At 46.0% G+C, this 15,701-nt stretch overlaps 1 protein-coding gene across 2 annotated transcripts in view; it reads right to left on the minus strand.

Annotated features, from left to right (window-relative positions):
- The window catches only part of raly (RALY heterogeneous nuclear ribonucleoprotein), a 104,502-nt gene that overhangs the window by 43,729 nt on the left and 45,072 nt on the right, over window positions 1-15,701 (minus strand). For both annotated transcript variants that reach the window (XM_076024781.1, XM_076024782.1), the window contains exon 2: window positions 4,702-5,036. In XM_076024781.1, coding sequence (XP_075880896.1) covers window positions 4,702-4,957 — 256 coding nt within the window. In that variant the 5' untranslated portion in view covers window positions 4,958-5,036. The remainder of the gene's footprint in view (window positions 1-4,701; window positions 5,037-15,701) is intronic.

The raw sequence follows: 15,701 nt of genomic DNA on the forward strand, positions 1-15,701 counted from the left end.
TTGAGAGATTTCAGGAGCCGGAGGCTGAGGATTCAAGCCGGTTAGCTTTAGCGTGCAGGAGGGCGTGTGTGTGTTTGTGTGTGTGTGTGTGCGTGTGTGGTTGGCAGTGATCCACAAATTTGACCAGGAGGCCAGGAGGAAATGTTTAGCCCACACACACACACACACACACACACACACACACACACACACACACACACACACACACACACACGCACACACGCACACACACGCACACGCTCCACCTGCCCCCCCATGTTTGCCTCTGTGACTCTGAAGAAAAAGAAGGTTCTAAAAGCAGCAGCAAAAACACATTTATCAACTTCTCCTTCTTCTCCTTCTTCTATGAGCAAACCTTATGGTTTTTCGTAATTGCGTTTAACAAGTTAGCGCACTGTGGGTGTTTTGAAATTGATCCTGCACTACCGTACAATTTTTTTTTGCGTGCAAGCGCAGTAGAAACAACATTGACGGAGTCGCCTCGAGCCCTTCTTTTGCTATTAACAGGCTGACGTTCCTGCGGAGGGACAAACGTTGATAAAGGTTAATGGCGTTTCATAAAGTGGCGAGGAGGCGGCAAGCTGAAGGGAGACGCGGGAATGGGACTGGGCTGAAAGTGTGGAGCAGAAAGGAGTTTATGTTGAGGTGTACACGCGCTCACACACACACACACACACACACACACACACACACACACACACACACACACACACACACACACACACACACACACACTGCAGTGGGTGAGAGCATCACTTAGCAGCCCCTTAGCTGTCACGGCTTTATCGCATATTAGGCACAAAAAGCGCACTCTGATGGAGCCTACTGGAAAATAGACCCACTATTACTGACTCTGTGAGTGTGCGCGCGTGCGTGCGCGGTATCCGCGAGGCAGCAATTAACTCCTCGACTTGCAACACACACGCACAGGCGGCGAGATGCTCGCTTAAAAAAAATAGGCGTGCACTTTCACTCGCACTCATTCATTCATCCATTTCTTCTGCGCATGCATTCACACATCCACGCACTTCTCTCTCCCTCACTCACTCACTCACACGCACACGCACACGCACACGCACGTTGCGCTGGCAGCTGCGAACACAAACCAGCTGAGCTGCTCCCGAACCGCCGACTCGCTGACAACACGCCTCTGCCCGACTCCGCTGGGAAACAGCCGAGGCGGAGGAGAAACACTCCAACGAGTCTTGAGGCGCTTCTCCTCTCGACTGCGATGCTCCCTCTGATATTCTAATGCGCGGTAGCACAGAGAAAAAGTGTGGGGGGGATGGGTGGGGGGGCAGAGAAGGTGAGCGAAAGAGAGGCGGCACATGTAAACACTCAAGCAGCAGCACGGGCGTGTGAGAACTTAACAAATCATCAAAGGCCTCGCCGTCGTCCCCTTTTGAAGCGGTGAACTCTCGCAGCTCTTTGTGCATCTTGGATGACGAGGGGATTGCGGGGAGGGTGGGTGGGTGGGTGGGTGGGGGTGGTGGTGACGCAGCCTCCTCCCCACCACTTGGCAGCCTGCGAGCGCCGGATGGATATGATGGAGGTGAGCCATCGCGGCGTCACCCGGCGGTTGGTGAGCGGCCGCGTTGAAGCCTTCGGGATTGGTGTCGCGGTCGGCGCCATCTTGAGCTTCCAGGACTGTGTTATCTTATGGCAATAGATTCCATATTTGGATGTGTGGGTGGAGACGGAGACCCCCACCCTCCACGCCACCCACCCGCTAGTAAGCCAACTACAATTGGCTAGTCACGCCCACAACTTTGCAGCCATTTTGGCTCAAAATTAGACCAGACTAAACAGGCATGAGTAGCAATTTAGACCACCACACAATTTTTAAGCAGTTTGTAACGGTATGAATTTAGAGCTCCCTTCTGTAATGAAAGCCAGTCACTTTAAGTCTTTTTGTAACCACCTTTGGTGGTCCCTGCTGACCAAACCACACAATGCAGGTTATTGGTACACTCCACATTGACCTCCTTTTTGATACTGGAGACTCCGTCCATCTTTCTGTGCAGTCAATGTTTGGCCTTCATCCACACTGTCTGACCTCGTGCATGTCATCTCTTAAACGAGCGTGCGCCACAGAGAGAAGAAATATTAGGAATAGTGGCCCTGCCATAAACTGGTGATTTGTACAGAGTGTAACCCCACCTTCACCCTAAGTCTGCTGGGAAAGGTCTGGCACCCTGACGCCCTGAGTGATGGATGAGTGGTGGTCATTCATGGACCAGTGAGGCCGCAGCGTAATGTTGCCCACAGCAAATCTCGATACTGTCACGGTTTGACAGTTCCAAGTCTTCAAAATTCTTTGGCTCAGCTTGGGCTTGAAGGGTTAACTGATGGTTGTTTTTCAGCTGCCACTTTCATCAAGTTGGCCAGATATGCACCAGACGTGACCTTTGCAAAAGATGATTTCCACAGCAGAATCTGAGTTGGTCTCCACTCCGAGGGAATTAACAGTAGGGCTTGTGAACGCTCATGTCCCACAATCAAGGCTTTTTCAACCTTATTCAACCCTTTCTGGGGGTTGACCAAGTGTTGACTGAACAGAAATTCTACCCAACGACAATAAATACTATTTTCTGATTGGCCGACAAGTCGCGACAGATCACCTTTACCGACGGTCCAAGCAGAGCAGCCTGCCTTTGCTGCATCTATTCATAGATGACTAATGTGTGTTGTGAGTTCATTACTTGTCAGTCAGCCATTGGTGAACATGTGAACTTATTGAGAGGCTTGTGTGAGACTTGAGAGCCCTGCTTATGAAGCACACACACATAAACAGCAGTGACGCAAGAACCAGAGTGTATCCAAAGTAAAAAAAAAAAAAAAAAGGCTTTACAGAACCTGCTGTCCAACCACTTTTTAGGCGTTTTTTTCTTTGTCTTTCCAGCATGTGTTCCGTCTCTTTCATCACACCTTAGCACCAGACATAAAGACCCTTGGAAAACATCCGTGGAAAACACTCACACCTGCAGCCCTGGCAAGCCAGGCTGGACCATTAGAGGATAATGGCTTCGGACAAAGGCGAGACTTCAATATTGCCTTTTTTGTGTGTTTTTTTTAATGGAAGAACTTTGGAGGAGGAAACACTGGAGTGAAACAAAGCCGCCATGGGAGGAAGAACACTGATGACAGTCGTGTCAACGTGTCAACGTGCCAACGTTCCATCGGCTGACGTCGACCCTGGCACCAGCAGAGAGCCTCTTCCTCCAGCAGCCCGGCTAGACCAGTGATCAGCAGGCAGAGCTCATTAATGAGCTCTGCCCACTTGGATGTGATACAAAGCCTCATCCAGTCACATTTCGGCCGTTTGCCTCTTCTTTCCAAATGCTTTCTGCGAGCCCTTACTTTTCTTTTCATCGTGATCGTGCGGGAAGGTCGGCCACAAAGCGTTTGCATGAAAAAGGGGTCAAGGCTGCCTTTTCTCCCGCCAGGCCGTCTTTCTTTGCAATTAGTAAACTCGGCCCTGGGCATCCTGAACGGATTGGATGTGAGAGACTGAGAGACGGCCTTCTTTCCCTTCCCTCTGCTGATCACTTGAAAAATAAAGTTTTTCCTTCTTCACAGGCTGTGCCACGCAGTCTTTTTAACTCAGCCAGACATCCAGGAGAGCTGTGCAAGGACACAAAGGCTGCTCCGAGCGTTTCCAGCTGAACCCGAAAGCTCTTTCATGTATGGTTTACTGGTCAGAGGATGAACCGCCGTCACTCGTGAGTCCTGGCCCACTCTTGTGAGTCCCCTTAATAAATGGAGGGATCTGTCGGAGGGACTTCAGCACCACTTCCCGAAAAGGCTCAAGGAGTGCTGCGCTTCCCCAGAGGTGGCAGGAAGCTTTCAGCGCCGGGCTCTCGTTTTAGTCTGCGCTTCCTCTTCCTACTTTACCCCCCTGAGGGGCGAGTCCTGACAAGTGTGACAAAAATCAAGTCCTGGATTTATTGTCGCCTGCTAGGCTGGTTTCTCAAGAGATTAGACAGGTATTAAGAGTCTACCTGACATTTTAAAAAGAAGAGAAAAAAAAAGTACAGAGCTTATTTGTCAATGAGTGGGGATGAGTTCTGACATTGTTGTTTTGAAACATTCTGACTCTGATTATATTTAGATCAGTTTGAAAGTGAATCATTGGACTGGATTCTAGGGATTCTTGGAATTGACTGTTTTTTTATGAAGGTTCTATATTAAACTGAGATCTTTAACATTTATTCTGGACTCCCATGCAGCAACAAGCATACCATTAAATTTCCCACCAGCTAAACAGATCTCCAGAGAATAGCATATTTAGCCCTGCGTTTACAGCCTCCCACAAAAACTTAAAACACACTGCTGAAAGCCGCAGGATTAGGAGGGAATGGCGGCAGGTCAAGACCTGGTTTCCACAGTTATGTCTGAACACACGTTTTCTGAAAAGCATAGCAAATAAAAGAAGTAAAGGACGGACTTGCAGTCTGCCAACAGACTAGAACCACATTCTTTGAAAACAATAGTAAAGTGACGTTTGCACAACATGGGGCTTCAAAACTGGATTTTGACATTGATTTCACGCAACCACTAATCATCAAAGGAGGAAACAGAGGTTTCACAACAGGCAGGCTCTTTGTAAAAGAGCGCTTCAGTTCCCGAGAGGTTCTTACATCGTACAGTGAATGCATTGAAACATTCTCTTGCGCAGTTTGCGCAGTCATGTGGACTCACCCAGCGTCTGTCCGGCCAAAACCCGGCCGTTCTCGCTGATCACGGCCCCCCTGGCGTGCCTCTCGCTGGCGTACTGGATGAAGGCGTAGCCCTTGTGCACAGAGCAGCCCAGCACGCGGCCGTACTTGGAGAAGATGCTCTCCACGTCAGACTTCTTCACTACGGCTGTGTTCAGGTTGCCAATGAACACCCGCGAGTTGATGGACTTTGGATCCGTCTTGTTGGTCACGTTGCTGGTTTGGACCTTCAGCGACATGCTGGAGAGATGAGCAGCGACGGGAGGCCAACCAGCAGATGGGTGCGTTTGGAAGGGAGAGGCTGGGAGAGACGAGGATCTGAGGACCATGACAGAGAAGAGGCAATTTTGGTTTAAGCACTCAGAGAAGACAGCCAACAGTCGGCCAATGACTAAACGAAAATTGCTAAACTTTGACAAGGCAACAATAGTGACTTAATTTTCCTGAGAATCCTACCACAGTCCTCGAGAATGTGATTTGAATAATGGCCTGAAAGATTACAAGTGACAGCTGAGTCCTAACGAGGTTCCCTTTGGCAAGTTAACTCTGTGCAGACTGATATGAAGATGTGGCCTGATTATCAGGACAATCATTGTTGCATGCTACTGCGATGGACCATCACACTTTATCCAGACGGTTTGATGGGCGTCTTTCTGTCCTGTTGATGTGACCATCAAATCCAACATGTTCAATATTATTGCAGGTTTTTCACCTTGTTCTCAGTTATTGACTAAATAACTAAAAACCAATTGTCGGAGTAGTTTTAAACTACTTTTTTTTTTAATGCTTTTTCAGTCTGTTTATCGATGAAAAACACACGTTAACTTGCTGTCCGTGTTTTCAAAGACTTTTTGGTTGGAAATATTTAGCAAAAGTCCATGATGGTTTATTTCTATGTACAAAGCAAAATAGCCAGGAACGTTCAAGTAATTTTCTTATTTGTTGACAGTCTTTCCTATATTTATTTTAGGGCCCTAGTGCGTCCGTCTAGAAAATGGCTTGGGCTGCACAGGTTTGTTTGTCATTGAAGGCGAAGCCACTGATCTATTTTCACAGAGCCAGTGACTTCTTTAAACCAGACAGAAGACAGTGAGAGAGAAAAGATGGTTTGTGCAGCTAAAAATACAGCCTAAAGACATATGGTTTCAAATATATAAACAGTACAACAACATTAAGTATTATTTTGCTGAGCACCTAAAACCAAGAAAACTACCAGCGGATGCACGGCTGCCAAGCATCGTCATCTAAAATGACAATGTTTATTTCCAGCATGAACTGGTGTTTCCAAGCAAGCGGGCTCGTGACAGAAGCTCAATTTCACACTGTTCTTCACACTTAGAAGTTGCTCAGTTGAAGGCAGAGAAAGCTCCGGTCATATCAAAATGTGTTTTTCTCATGAATAAAAAAAAAAAAAAAAAAGGCAACAGTTTTTTACTGTGATTACGTGAGCTGCGGTCCAACAAAGTCAGCTCTGTTTCACTGCATGAGAGAAGCTACAAATCTATAGCGGTGCATGATTTGAAAAGCAAATGCGGTTTGGATTTCTTTCCCCGCTGTGTGCGCATTCGACCAGTCGTGCAAACACAAGCTGCTGAGAGACGGCAGGAGAGCGTGGCAAGGTGGAAGATAAACTATGTAAACTGTGGCAGCCGCGATTGTCAGTCCTCACAAGTGGGAATTACATTTTGCAACTGTTTATCCAGAATAAATGAGGAACAAAGTGTTCAAGAAGTTTTCTTTTTTAAAGAACATTTCCAACATCCTGAAGCTTGAGTCCAGTATGTTATATACTGGAATGCTTCCTTCAGCCTGTTTTACATGTTACTGCCTTATACCAACTGGGAGTGAAACATTGGCATGTTCGCTAAACAGACACCAACTTCTTACGGCTCTACAAAAAGGCCATTCAGTCTACAGGGAACTTCAGACAAAGTGCCAAAGTCAACACAGCACCGCGGCTCTTTTCTACCTGCTGAGACTAATTGCGGTGATAAAGCACTGGAAAACAGCAAGAAAAGGAAATAAAGCTTCTCGGCCCCTTTTCCCGACCCCGTAGATCAAAAGCGGTTTTAAAGATCAACTCCGAGTTGTGTTTACTCTCTTTTCACTCGCAACAAGTCACAGGAGAATTATTGCTCCTCCGAACTTCTCTGACTCGACTAACGAGAAATGAGGCGAGTGGCACGACGCTGAAATCGGTGGGAAGAACTTACGTAATGATTGGGAAAAAAAACAACCGAAAAGCAAGACCAAAGAGAGTGAAACCCCACAGTTAATGCCAGCAGCAGATCACAAACCAGCGATGACTGAAGCGCGAACTTTAACATGTGTACACACACGAAGTCCTAGTTGATGTGGAAAGTAAAAGTTTTATATATGTATGTATGTACGTATATATATATATATATATATATATATATATGTACACTGCCATGTCCAGTTCCTGCTGACTGCATGTGTCTTCCCTCGTCGTGGCAAATTGTCGCGAAGCTGTTCCGATGTGCGGGTGGAGACGGACCTTCAAATGCATCAACACCCACGTGATATTTTTTTTACACTTCTGATAGTGTTGCACCCTGGAAATGTAGTTTATTTATTTATTTGTTCATTCATTCATTCAAGATGCAAAAGCACTTTTTATTTTGTTTCTGCGTAATTGTCTTTTTCTTTCTTTTACTGGAGACTCAAGATCACTGGAGCTGTGACGGAGCAGAGACTCGTGGAAGTTCAAGACTCAGCATTGGTTTCTGAATTAATGAGCGCGTGGGCCAGCGGATCAAAGTCATCACCAAAAAGAAGCGAAAGGAATCTAATGTTGCTGAATGAAAGGGCTCATTATCAGGCAAACCATCAAGAGGCGTCACACAGTAACATCACCAGACTGAAAACACGACTCGCCACATAACGCCGCCGTCGGTGGAGGCACTGGTGCCGCTGCCCGCCCGGCAGAGTGCGGCAGCGCATTAAAACCCCAAAGATCTGGTGCTCTATAAGCAAATTAGCTTTAAAAGCTGCCTGCCTCCGTCGGGGTTTCATGGCGAGATTATAAATGCATGCATTAGCATAAAACAGGATAGAGCTTGTAAGTCCTACAAATGAATCAGAGCGCTGACTTTGTGGTTTCCACGTGGAGCCTTTTTCACTCACAAAAGCTTCGGGCCATATTTTTACACACCATTAGCTTCGTGATTTCCATTTTCCTACTTTCTGCGATTGAAACAAACCATTTAACCACTGACTTAAAAAAATATTTTAGAATGAAAATTTAAAGATACACGAAATAAAGAACATTAAGACAATATTTACCACAAGTGTTTTCGTCTGGCCTTTTTTTTTTTTTTTTTTTTTTTTAATTGTTAACAATATTGATTTGGCCTGCATATGTTGTGTAAAAGAGGCTTTTTTGTCCCCCCCCTTCCCCGTTGATGAATCGTTTTCATTTTACACACAAGCAGTTTTGTCCCTGTTTGGCCAGTGCTACTATGACCAGACAATATGAGAGCAGCCAAAATAGGAAGTGAGCACAAGCGGAGACCGTTTCTGGCTCCAGATATGCGACTGTTTGCTGGTTCTGTGTGTGAAAGAAGAGCATGGAGAGAGAAGGCAGTGATTCTGTCGGATGGATTCTAGAGCAGCGAGGTCGAGAGACGAGAGGGAATTAGCTGGTGGAGGGGAAGGTTGGGGGTGTTAGTCACGGTGAAACACATCATAAAAAGTCAAGTTTGCTGCCGTCCTCAGCGACAAAAGGTCGTCCAAGCACAGAAGAGCCAGCTGCAGCTTCATGACAGCCAACAGAATAGACGATCGCAGTCACCTCACTGATGTTTGCTGAAAGCACCTGGTAGCTAAACTGAACATATTGATCCATTTGCGGCCTCGCCAATGACAATTCGGTTTATTCACCCGCAATTCTGACCTTTGAGAGCAACGGTAGTCTCTGCTCCATATCCTCGAGCGTCATTATCTGTGAAGGCTTCGCTCCTTAGCGCCATCCTTTGATCTACTCATGAACAGGTGGTCCAAGAATAAATTAACTCGGGGGGTTTATTTGCGATAAGCACTTGCACGAGATCATTAAAAGATGCTGACCATAAAAGAGGGCTTGCTGAGCAGGTTCAAACGATGGCTGCTACGCATAAATTTAGGAAACTTATTCACATCAGGTGGATTTATGACCTCCCTTTGTGTCGAGCTGTTAAAAGTGGAGGTAAGTGTGTAAATCAGCCAGGGCAGACAACGCAGCAGATAATATTATTTATCTGCGTTGGGCAAAAACACTTGGACACGTGTGGAGAAGATGTGAGGAAGATGAAACTCTTGACCCATGACACCCAATAAAATGTCAAATTCTCCAAACGCCTCTTAATCCATGTTGCTGTTTTAATTTTTTACTTTTACGTCTGTTTCTGTAAACGATCCATTTGGTTTCCAACTGACATACGAACGCGGTAGCATCTGCCATTGGATTATTTAGACACTTTATATGTGGTCTTCCTGCTGTGTCGAGGTTGCCCCCTTTTCGAGATGTTCGGCTTCGGGGTTAACCTTGTCCAATAAGTAATGCCAAAACTCACTCAAAGCACAATATACAGCTGTAAAACTTTGACTAAGATTGTTTAGACATTCTCAGGGTTGCTGTCAAGTTGGTTTCATTCACAGGTAAAAAAGAAAAAGTAATTGAAAATAGCCAAACAGTTATAGTTGGTTGAGCGAGCTCAGTTTTCCATCAGATTATTCAGATTTTCTTGAGTTTGTCTTCCTGCCATATTGGGGTCCTGGATGTTGGGCTCCTTGGACAGATCCAGGTTTAAAATTGCCAGCAGGACACAGTCAGCCAGCAGTCTACTAAGCTGGAGCTCTCATCTGGATTCACCCCGGCAACAATGTGTGTGCAGAGGAACGTTGTTAGTTTGCTCACTTTGGAGCCGCGGCACAGAGGAGGATTGATCTGGACTGCCAAGAACACGGCCCCCTGTTCAGGCAACACCGTGTGTGTGTGTGTGCGTGTGTGACCGAGGAGGAGATGAGGAGACAGAAACAGGGAGTCAATGTGTTTGGCAGCGATAACAAGGCCGAGCAGGACAAACACGGTATGACAAGGAAACAAATTTTCTCCTCCCGTAAAAAAAAAAAAAAAAAAAATGAGAAGGAACCAGAGAATAATTTGGATCCAAGACAATTTGTTCTTCAGGTGGTGTCATGGTGTTCAAGTGTAATGTTGAACGTATGACCGTCAGCGAGGACCCTAATTAGTAGGGCCAAGTTTGCCTGTGTCCAGGTTCAACCCGACAGTGGACCTTCTCCTTTGTTAAACCTCAACTTTGGAGCTTTAGTCAGAGTCGTGGTTCAACGTGTAGCAATGAGGAGACGGTTCTTGCCAAACGCGTCTTTGTTGTCGCAAAATGGTAAACATCTCCTCATAAAATCGCATCAAAAGCCTCTGATGCTCCAAATTACCTGCAAACGCTTTTGTTTGTGTGGAAAAAAACAAACATTATGAGCACAACGAGTACAGCACGCTGGAGATCCATGATTGTTTAATTTCCGTATTTTACCGTTTTGTCCAATGATTTGCACGATCTTTGCACACATATGGGTTTGCTGTCAAATCCTGGGACTCTTGCGAAAATTGCAACGTGAAAAGGAACCACACCAAACCAAAAAGATACATTGTGTTTTGGTCCCGACCAAAGAAAGCAAACTAAAGGACTTACCTGGTGTGAAAACGCCCTAAGTCACTGGACCTCACAGGTTTAAGGTCACTTGTTCACACCAAGTCCTGATACCAGTGGAGTTGTGTGACACACGACTAACAAAAGGACCATGGCATTCGTGTTGCTGTCCATTTTCGAGTGGGCAACAGCAACTTGGTGAGGTGAAAGAGTTGGAGAGTGACATATCTAACGTGGAGTCTGAACAGAGGCGAAATACAGCACCAGGAAGTGTGCACCGACTGTCAGCAGCAGCTGACAGGGGAGCTGCAGTGCCTCATTAAACAAATGGCTTTTGAATAACTCGTGGCTCAGTCCAGGCCCATTTGTAGAAACACTCATCATAGCGGTGGCAAGTGAAGGATTTTTTTTATGACTGTCAAAGCCGAGTGAAGTGTGTTGAGCTGCAGCACGAAAGCATTGTTGTGTTCAGGCAATTGTGCCTCCCTCTCAGGTGATACTGCAGAGTACCATGTCCACGTCTACCGAAAATGACACTGTCCTCAGGATAACTTCTCAAGCTGCGAACTCCGCAGGTCAAAGGCTTCTTTTACAATGGGGTGACAATGGAGTTACTGTCAAACGTTAGTGGATAAACTACTTTGAGAGCCATTTATTCACTTTGGATTTATTCCTCCGAGCCACCAGAGGACAGTACAGTATAATTTACATAATAATCTAATAATCGCTTTATGTTAATATGGACATAAAAACTGGACTAGCCACTACAACTCCCGCAATTCCATTGTAGTTATTATTATCAGAAATAAAATCCTCAAGCCCGGCAGCGGACGGAAGCACATGTCCCGAAACACGGATTGCGTTCGCCGCAGCTTCATCAACATCCCTGTAAAAAACCCACCTTCTGATCTGTGATTGATGCTTTTTTCTATCAGCGGCAGAATGTTCACACCAAATTGGATTTAAGAAACACATTCAAACGCCGGCGGCCCGCATCAATCATCATATTACAAACGCTCGATGATACGTCCAATTTTCGGCAGCCTAAACGTAAATCGACCCACCGCTATCTATCATTAGACATTTCCTCGTATTGTTTTCGGGCGGCGGTAATACATCCTGGCTGACAGAGGGTTCGAGGTGGGCAGTGCATGCACACACACACACACACACACACACACACACACACACACACACACACACACACACACACACACACACACACACACACACACACACACACACACACACACACACCATTAAATATGGGCTGACATGTGAAAACAGTGCTGCAGTCGTAAAACACGCTAGCAGAGGGAGAAACACACAAACAAACAGCAGATAGATAGATGGATACATAGATGCGTTTCAGTTTGACAAAAATAAACACATACATAAACAAACAAAAGACACTGAGGCTGCATCTCCAACTGTCACTACAGTAGTTGCCAGTGGAACAGAATGGACGGGAGGTTAAAACGATCTTGACCAACCTCACCACCAATGTCTCCGTGCGCAAGTTCAATAACAATGCTACATCCAATTAAAAGAAAAATATGCTGAAATTTCAATAAATGTGTAAGTCACTGACAAAAGTTTGAAAACTTTATTTGTCAAGTGTAGCCAAAATGACAATTGTGTAGCGAACGACAGTGAGTCGCGCGTTGGTGTCACTGAAAGTAGTTGGAGAAAAAAAAAAAGCAGAATATTCTAAAATCTTTGACACAACGAACACGGCTATCATTACTGCAGTCTCTCCGTTTCCTCATGAAGCCTTGGAGCTCCGCAGAGGACGACGAGTCTCGCCCACACACAACGAATTGTTCCGCCTCCCGACCTCTGCGGGAAGATTCACAGGGCATTCAGCTCCACGGGCCAGAGAACTATTGAACAATAAGCTCAAGCGTCCCACTCAGACCTGCACGCACGCCTTCCTCAATCAAACGTGTGGGCAACGCAGAACTCTTTTGTGCTCTTTCTCCTTCCCGTCGCGTTTAGCCACAGCTCCGCCGAGCACATGGAGGACGGAATACGCTGGAGCAACTCTGCCACAGAAACCGTCTTTGTGTTTCAGGGGTTATTTTTTTATTGTATTTTTTTTTCAGACCTGCGCTTTCATCAGACGCAGCCCCCTGCGTTCTTCCAATTATAATCTAAATGTATGACTTGCATCTCTTATTTGACATCTTCAGTTGTGGATGTGATGCGTTGCCGCATTGAGAGGCGGGGGCAAATTCCAACTTTCAGATCCTTTGTTCCTTTTTTGAATTCCTAATTTTAGTCCATTACATGATCCAAAGTTTGAATTTGACTGGAAACGGTGTTAATTCGAAAAAAACTAACAAAATAAAAAAAACTGTCCAAAAACATTTTAATATTAAAGTGAAATTATGCAAGTTGGTCGCTTCTTTTCTGGTTTGGTTGCCGTTTTAATCTAAATAGCTCCCCCTAGAGTTTTGTGCTGTATATCATTGTCACAAAAAACATACAACTACCCGGACCTCCAAAGGCCAGTATTCAGCCATAATATATTCTGAGGGGGGTACAAAGAGCCTCAACTGACCAGCAACACATCACTTAACCATCACAACAACAACAGTTGTCAGTCCTCAAAGCCTGGAGCGGACACACGGTTTTCGTCTCACTCTGCTTGCTTTTGGACACTGGCTGGATCATTTGCTCTCCGTTGGCGGCTGATTCCTGCTGAAGCGGCACGTTTCCCCTCACGCCTTGGTGGCGTCTTGGCGTCGGCCCTCCGTCGCAGCGCGCGCGCCGGAAGGACTTGTGGGAGCATCGACGGGGAAGGTTGTGGTACCTCGCTGCATAAATGAGGAGCTGAGCCACGAGCCCCTGAGCGAGGCTGCAGGCTGCGCTGGCTGGCTGGCTGGCACACACACACACACACACACACACACACACACACACACACACACACACACACACACACACACACACACACACACACACACACACACACACAATCCACCACTGATATGTGGACTCACAGATCCACTAATGTCACAAACAACAACAGGCGCCCGGAGGACACTGGTTGCAGCAACATCACCCTGGTAATGAGGTTGTTCTGCCTCCTCTATCAGCGACTTCCTCTCCTGCTGCGTGTCGACCGAACGCTCCCACCGCACCAAACATTTTCCCTACCTGCTTTGCCTCGCCGATGGCTGAGATCAGTCCGACCCCTGGCTTGTCGTAAAAAGCCTTGTTTTTTTTAAAACCCAATACTTTTCTCCATCTTTACACATTCCTGTTGTGACGGTTTGGATTCATTCCTTTAAAAATAAAGTTGCAGGCAAATCAAAGGCGGTCCAACACCTCCCTCTCTTATTTCTCCATTACATTCGCCGACACTGCAGTGTTTTTCGTTTAATTCCTTATTCCTATGGGCTAAAAATCCAAACTTTTGCCTCACACGAATAAACAGGCCAGAACAAATTAAACCCTTCTCTTAAATGTCTATACATTAAATGCTGCACCTCATATGATGTATTCAAATGAGCAACATCAGGCTCCAACTCGAGCAGTGTCCTGATGCAGCAGAATCGGGAATGACTTTGATGCCAAAACGAGTTGACTTTGACGGGATTAGCGTGTCACCCTGCGACCTCCCTCGACAGCAGCTCCGGCTCTCTTGGACTCTCCAGGACTTGGAGAGATAATCCAGGACCCCCACCATGCCGGACACCAGCTGTTCAGACTGCTGCCTTCTCGATAGAGGAGCAGGGGGCATTGATTTAAAAAGAAGAAAAGAAAAAAAATAAAAAGTTCTGTGTTGCTCTTCATGAGCTGCAAGGACACTCGAATAATGTGGCGATTGAGGCTGGAAGGTAAAGTGACTTGATTGGAAACTTGACTGGAGCAGCTCCCACCGATAATGTCAGCAGTGCAAATGCACGTGCACGTTTGCGACAATTAACTTTCGTTCGGAGGGTTTTTAAGCACGAGAGGAATACAGCGAATACTGGTAGAGTCAAGCGCAGGGTACGTCCAGAGTAGAGAGCAGCACTACAACTTCTGGCTTAAAGAATCAGCTCAGCTCAGAGCTTTTCCAATCACGTCTTCCCTCCAAATACATCAGTTATTATCTGCCCTCTACTCTCACCACCTCATTCCGATTTGTGTTTTTGTTTGCATTTTGTTTTCATTTCTGTGCGGTTCAGTAAAGGCCATGAACGGCGGCCGCATCTACCTGGTTTCTTCATAACATCGAATCAAAATGTATTTTCCACGACAGGACAGAGACAGGCTACAAAGATTTCAGTCAAATCGTCTGCAAATGTTATCGGCGACGTCTTTTCCGTGGCCTGCCTGTCGTTTACAATGCAAACAAAGCCTTGAAAAAGAATTCACTCCTGGCCCACGGTAATGCCTCACATTTAATTACATTCCCAGATTTACAACAAGCTGTTCACACTGGTTATTTGCCACTCGCGCATTCAAGTCAGAAACACTGTGACTCACAGTGTCTTGTGCACTTTTGTTCATTTATTTGCTGTATGGAAGCTTTTGTCGTCGATGAATGACGCAGAGCTTGAAAGTCTGCGGCAATTTTGACATTTTGACAAGTAAAATCAGTTGCTTTTTTATGCTTTGCGAACGTCACTTCGGATAATGATGTGCGTAATCACGGCGTAATTACAATTACATTGAGGATTAGGAGGCGGTTATGCCACAGTTGACATGTCACACATTTACTCCACGTCGTTAGGTTTAGGATTAGAGTTAAACCCAACCCTTTAAAGTAATCCCACTTCCTGGATTGAGAAGTGCATCATGATAGATTCCAACTCCATTTGGACTGTTGTTGGTGGGTAGCGGCTCACTGGGAACATCCAGCGTCTCAGATTCCCAGTCGGTGCGACATTAGGCGTCTCGGCGGCCTCCACAGGTTGCCAATAAATCATTGGCCATGCAGGCCAACAGGCCGTAATAGAGACAGATAGTCTCTTTTAGACGGCATTAATGAACTGCTGTTCCTGGAAGCGAGACGGCCGACGGGGCCGATCGATGGCGCATTGTTTCCTCCTGTGCGACACGCGGGAGCCGAGCCGCCGTCACTTCCACCATCGGTCCAGGTGGCCAATTAATATGGAGGGCCTTTTTCTTTTTTTTTTTCTTTTTTTTTTTTTACGAAACCAACACTTGCTTAAATTGCGACTCGACAGATTTCCAAAGACGCAACTCACCTCATTTGGCTTGACGGGCCGAGAGACCTACAATCACATTAAGGTAGATTTACCAAACCATTAAATACGTTTCACTTCAGAAACCGTCTATTCGACCGTCTGTTTAT

This window comes from Nelusetta ayraudi, unplaced genomic scaffold (assembly GCF_046127955.1).
Source record: "Nelusetta ayraudi isolate G7.1 ecotype Tasmania unplaced genomic scaffold, CSIRO-AGI_Nayr_v1 ptg000017l, whole genome shotgun sequence".
In the NCBI taxonomy this organism is placed as follows: Eukaryota; Metazoa; Chordata; class Actinopteri; order Tetraodontiformes; family Monacanthidae; genus Nelusetta; species Nelusetta ayraudi.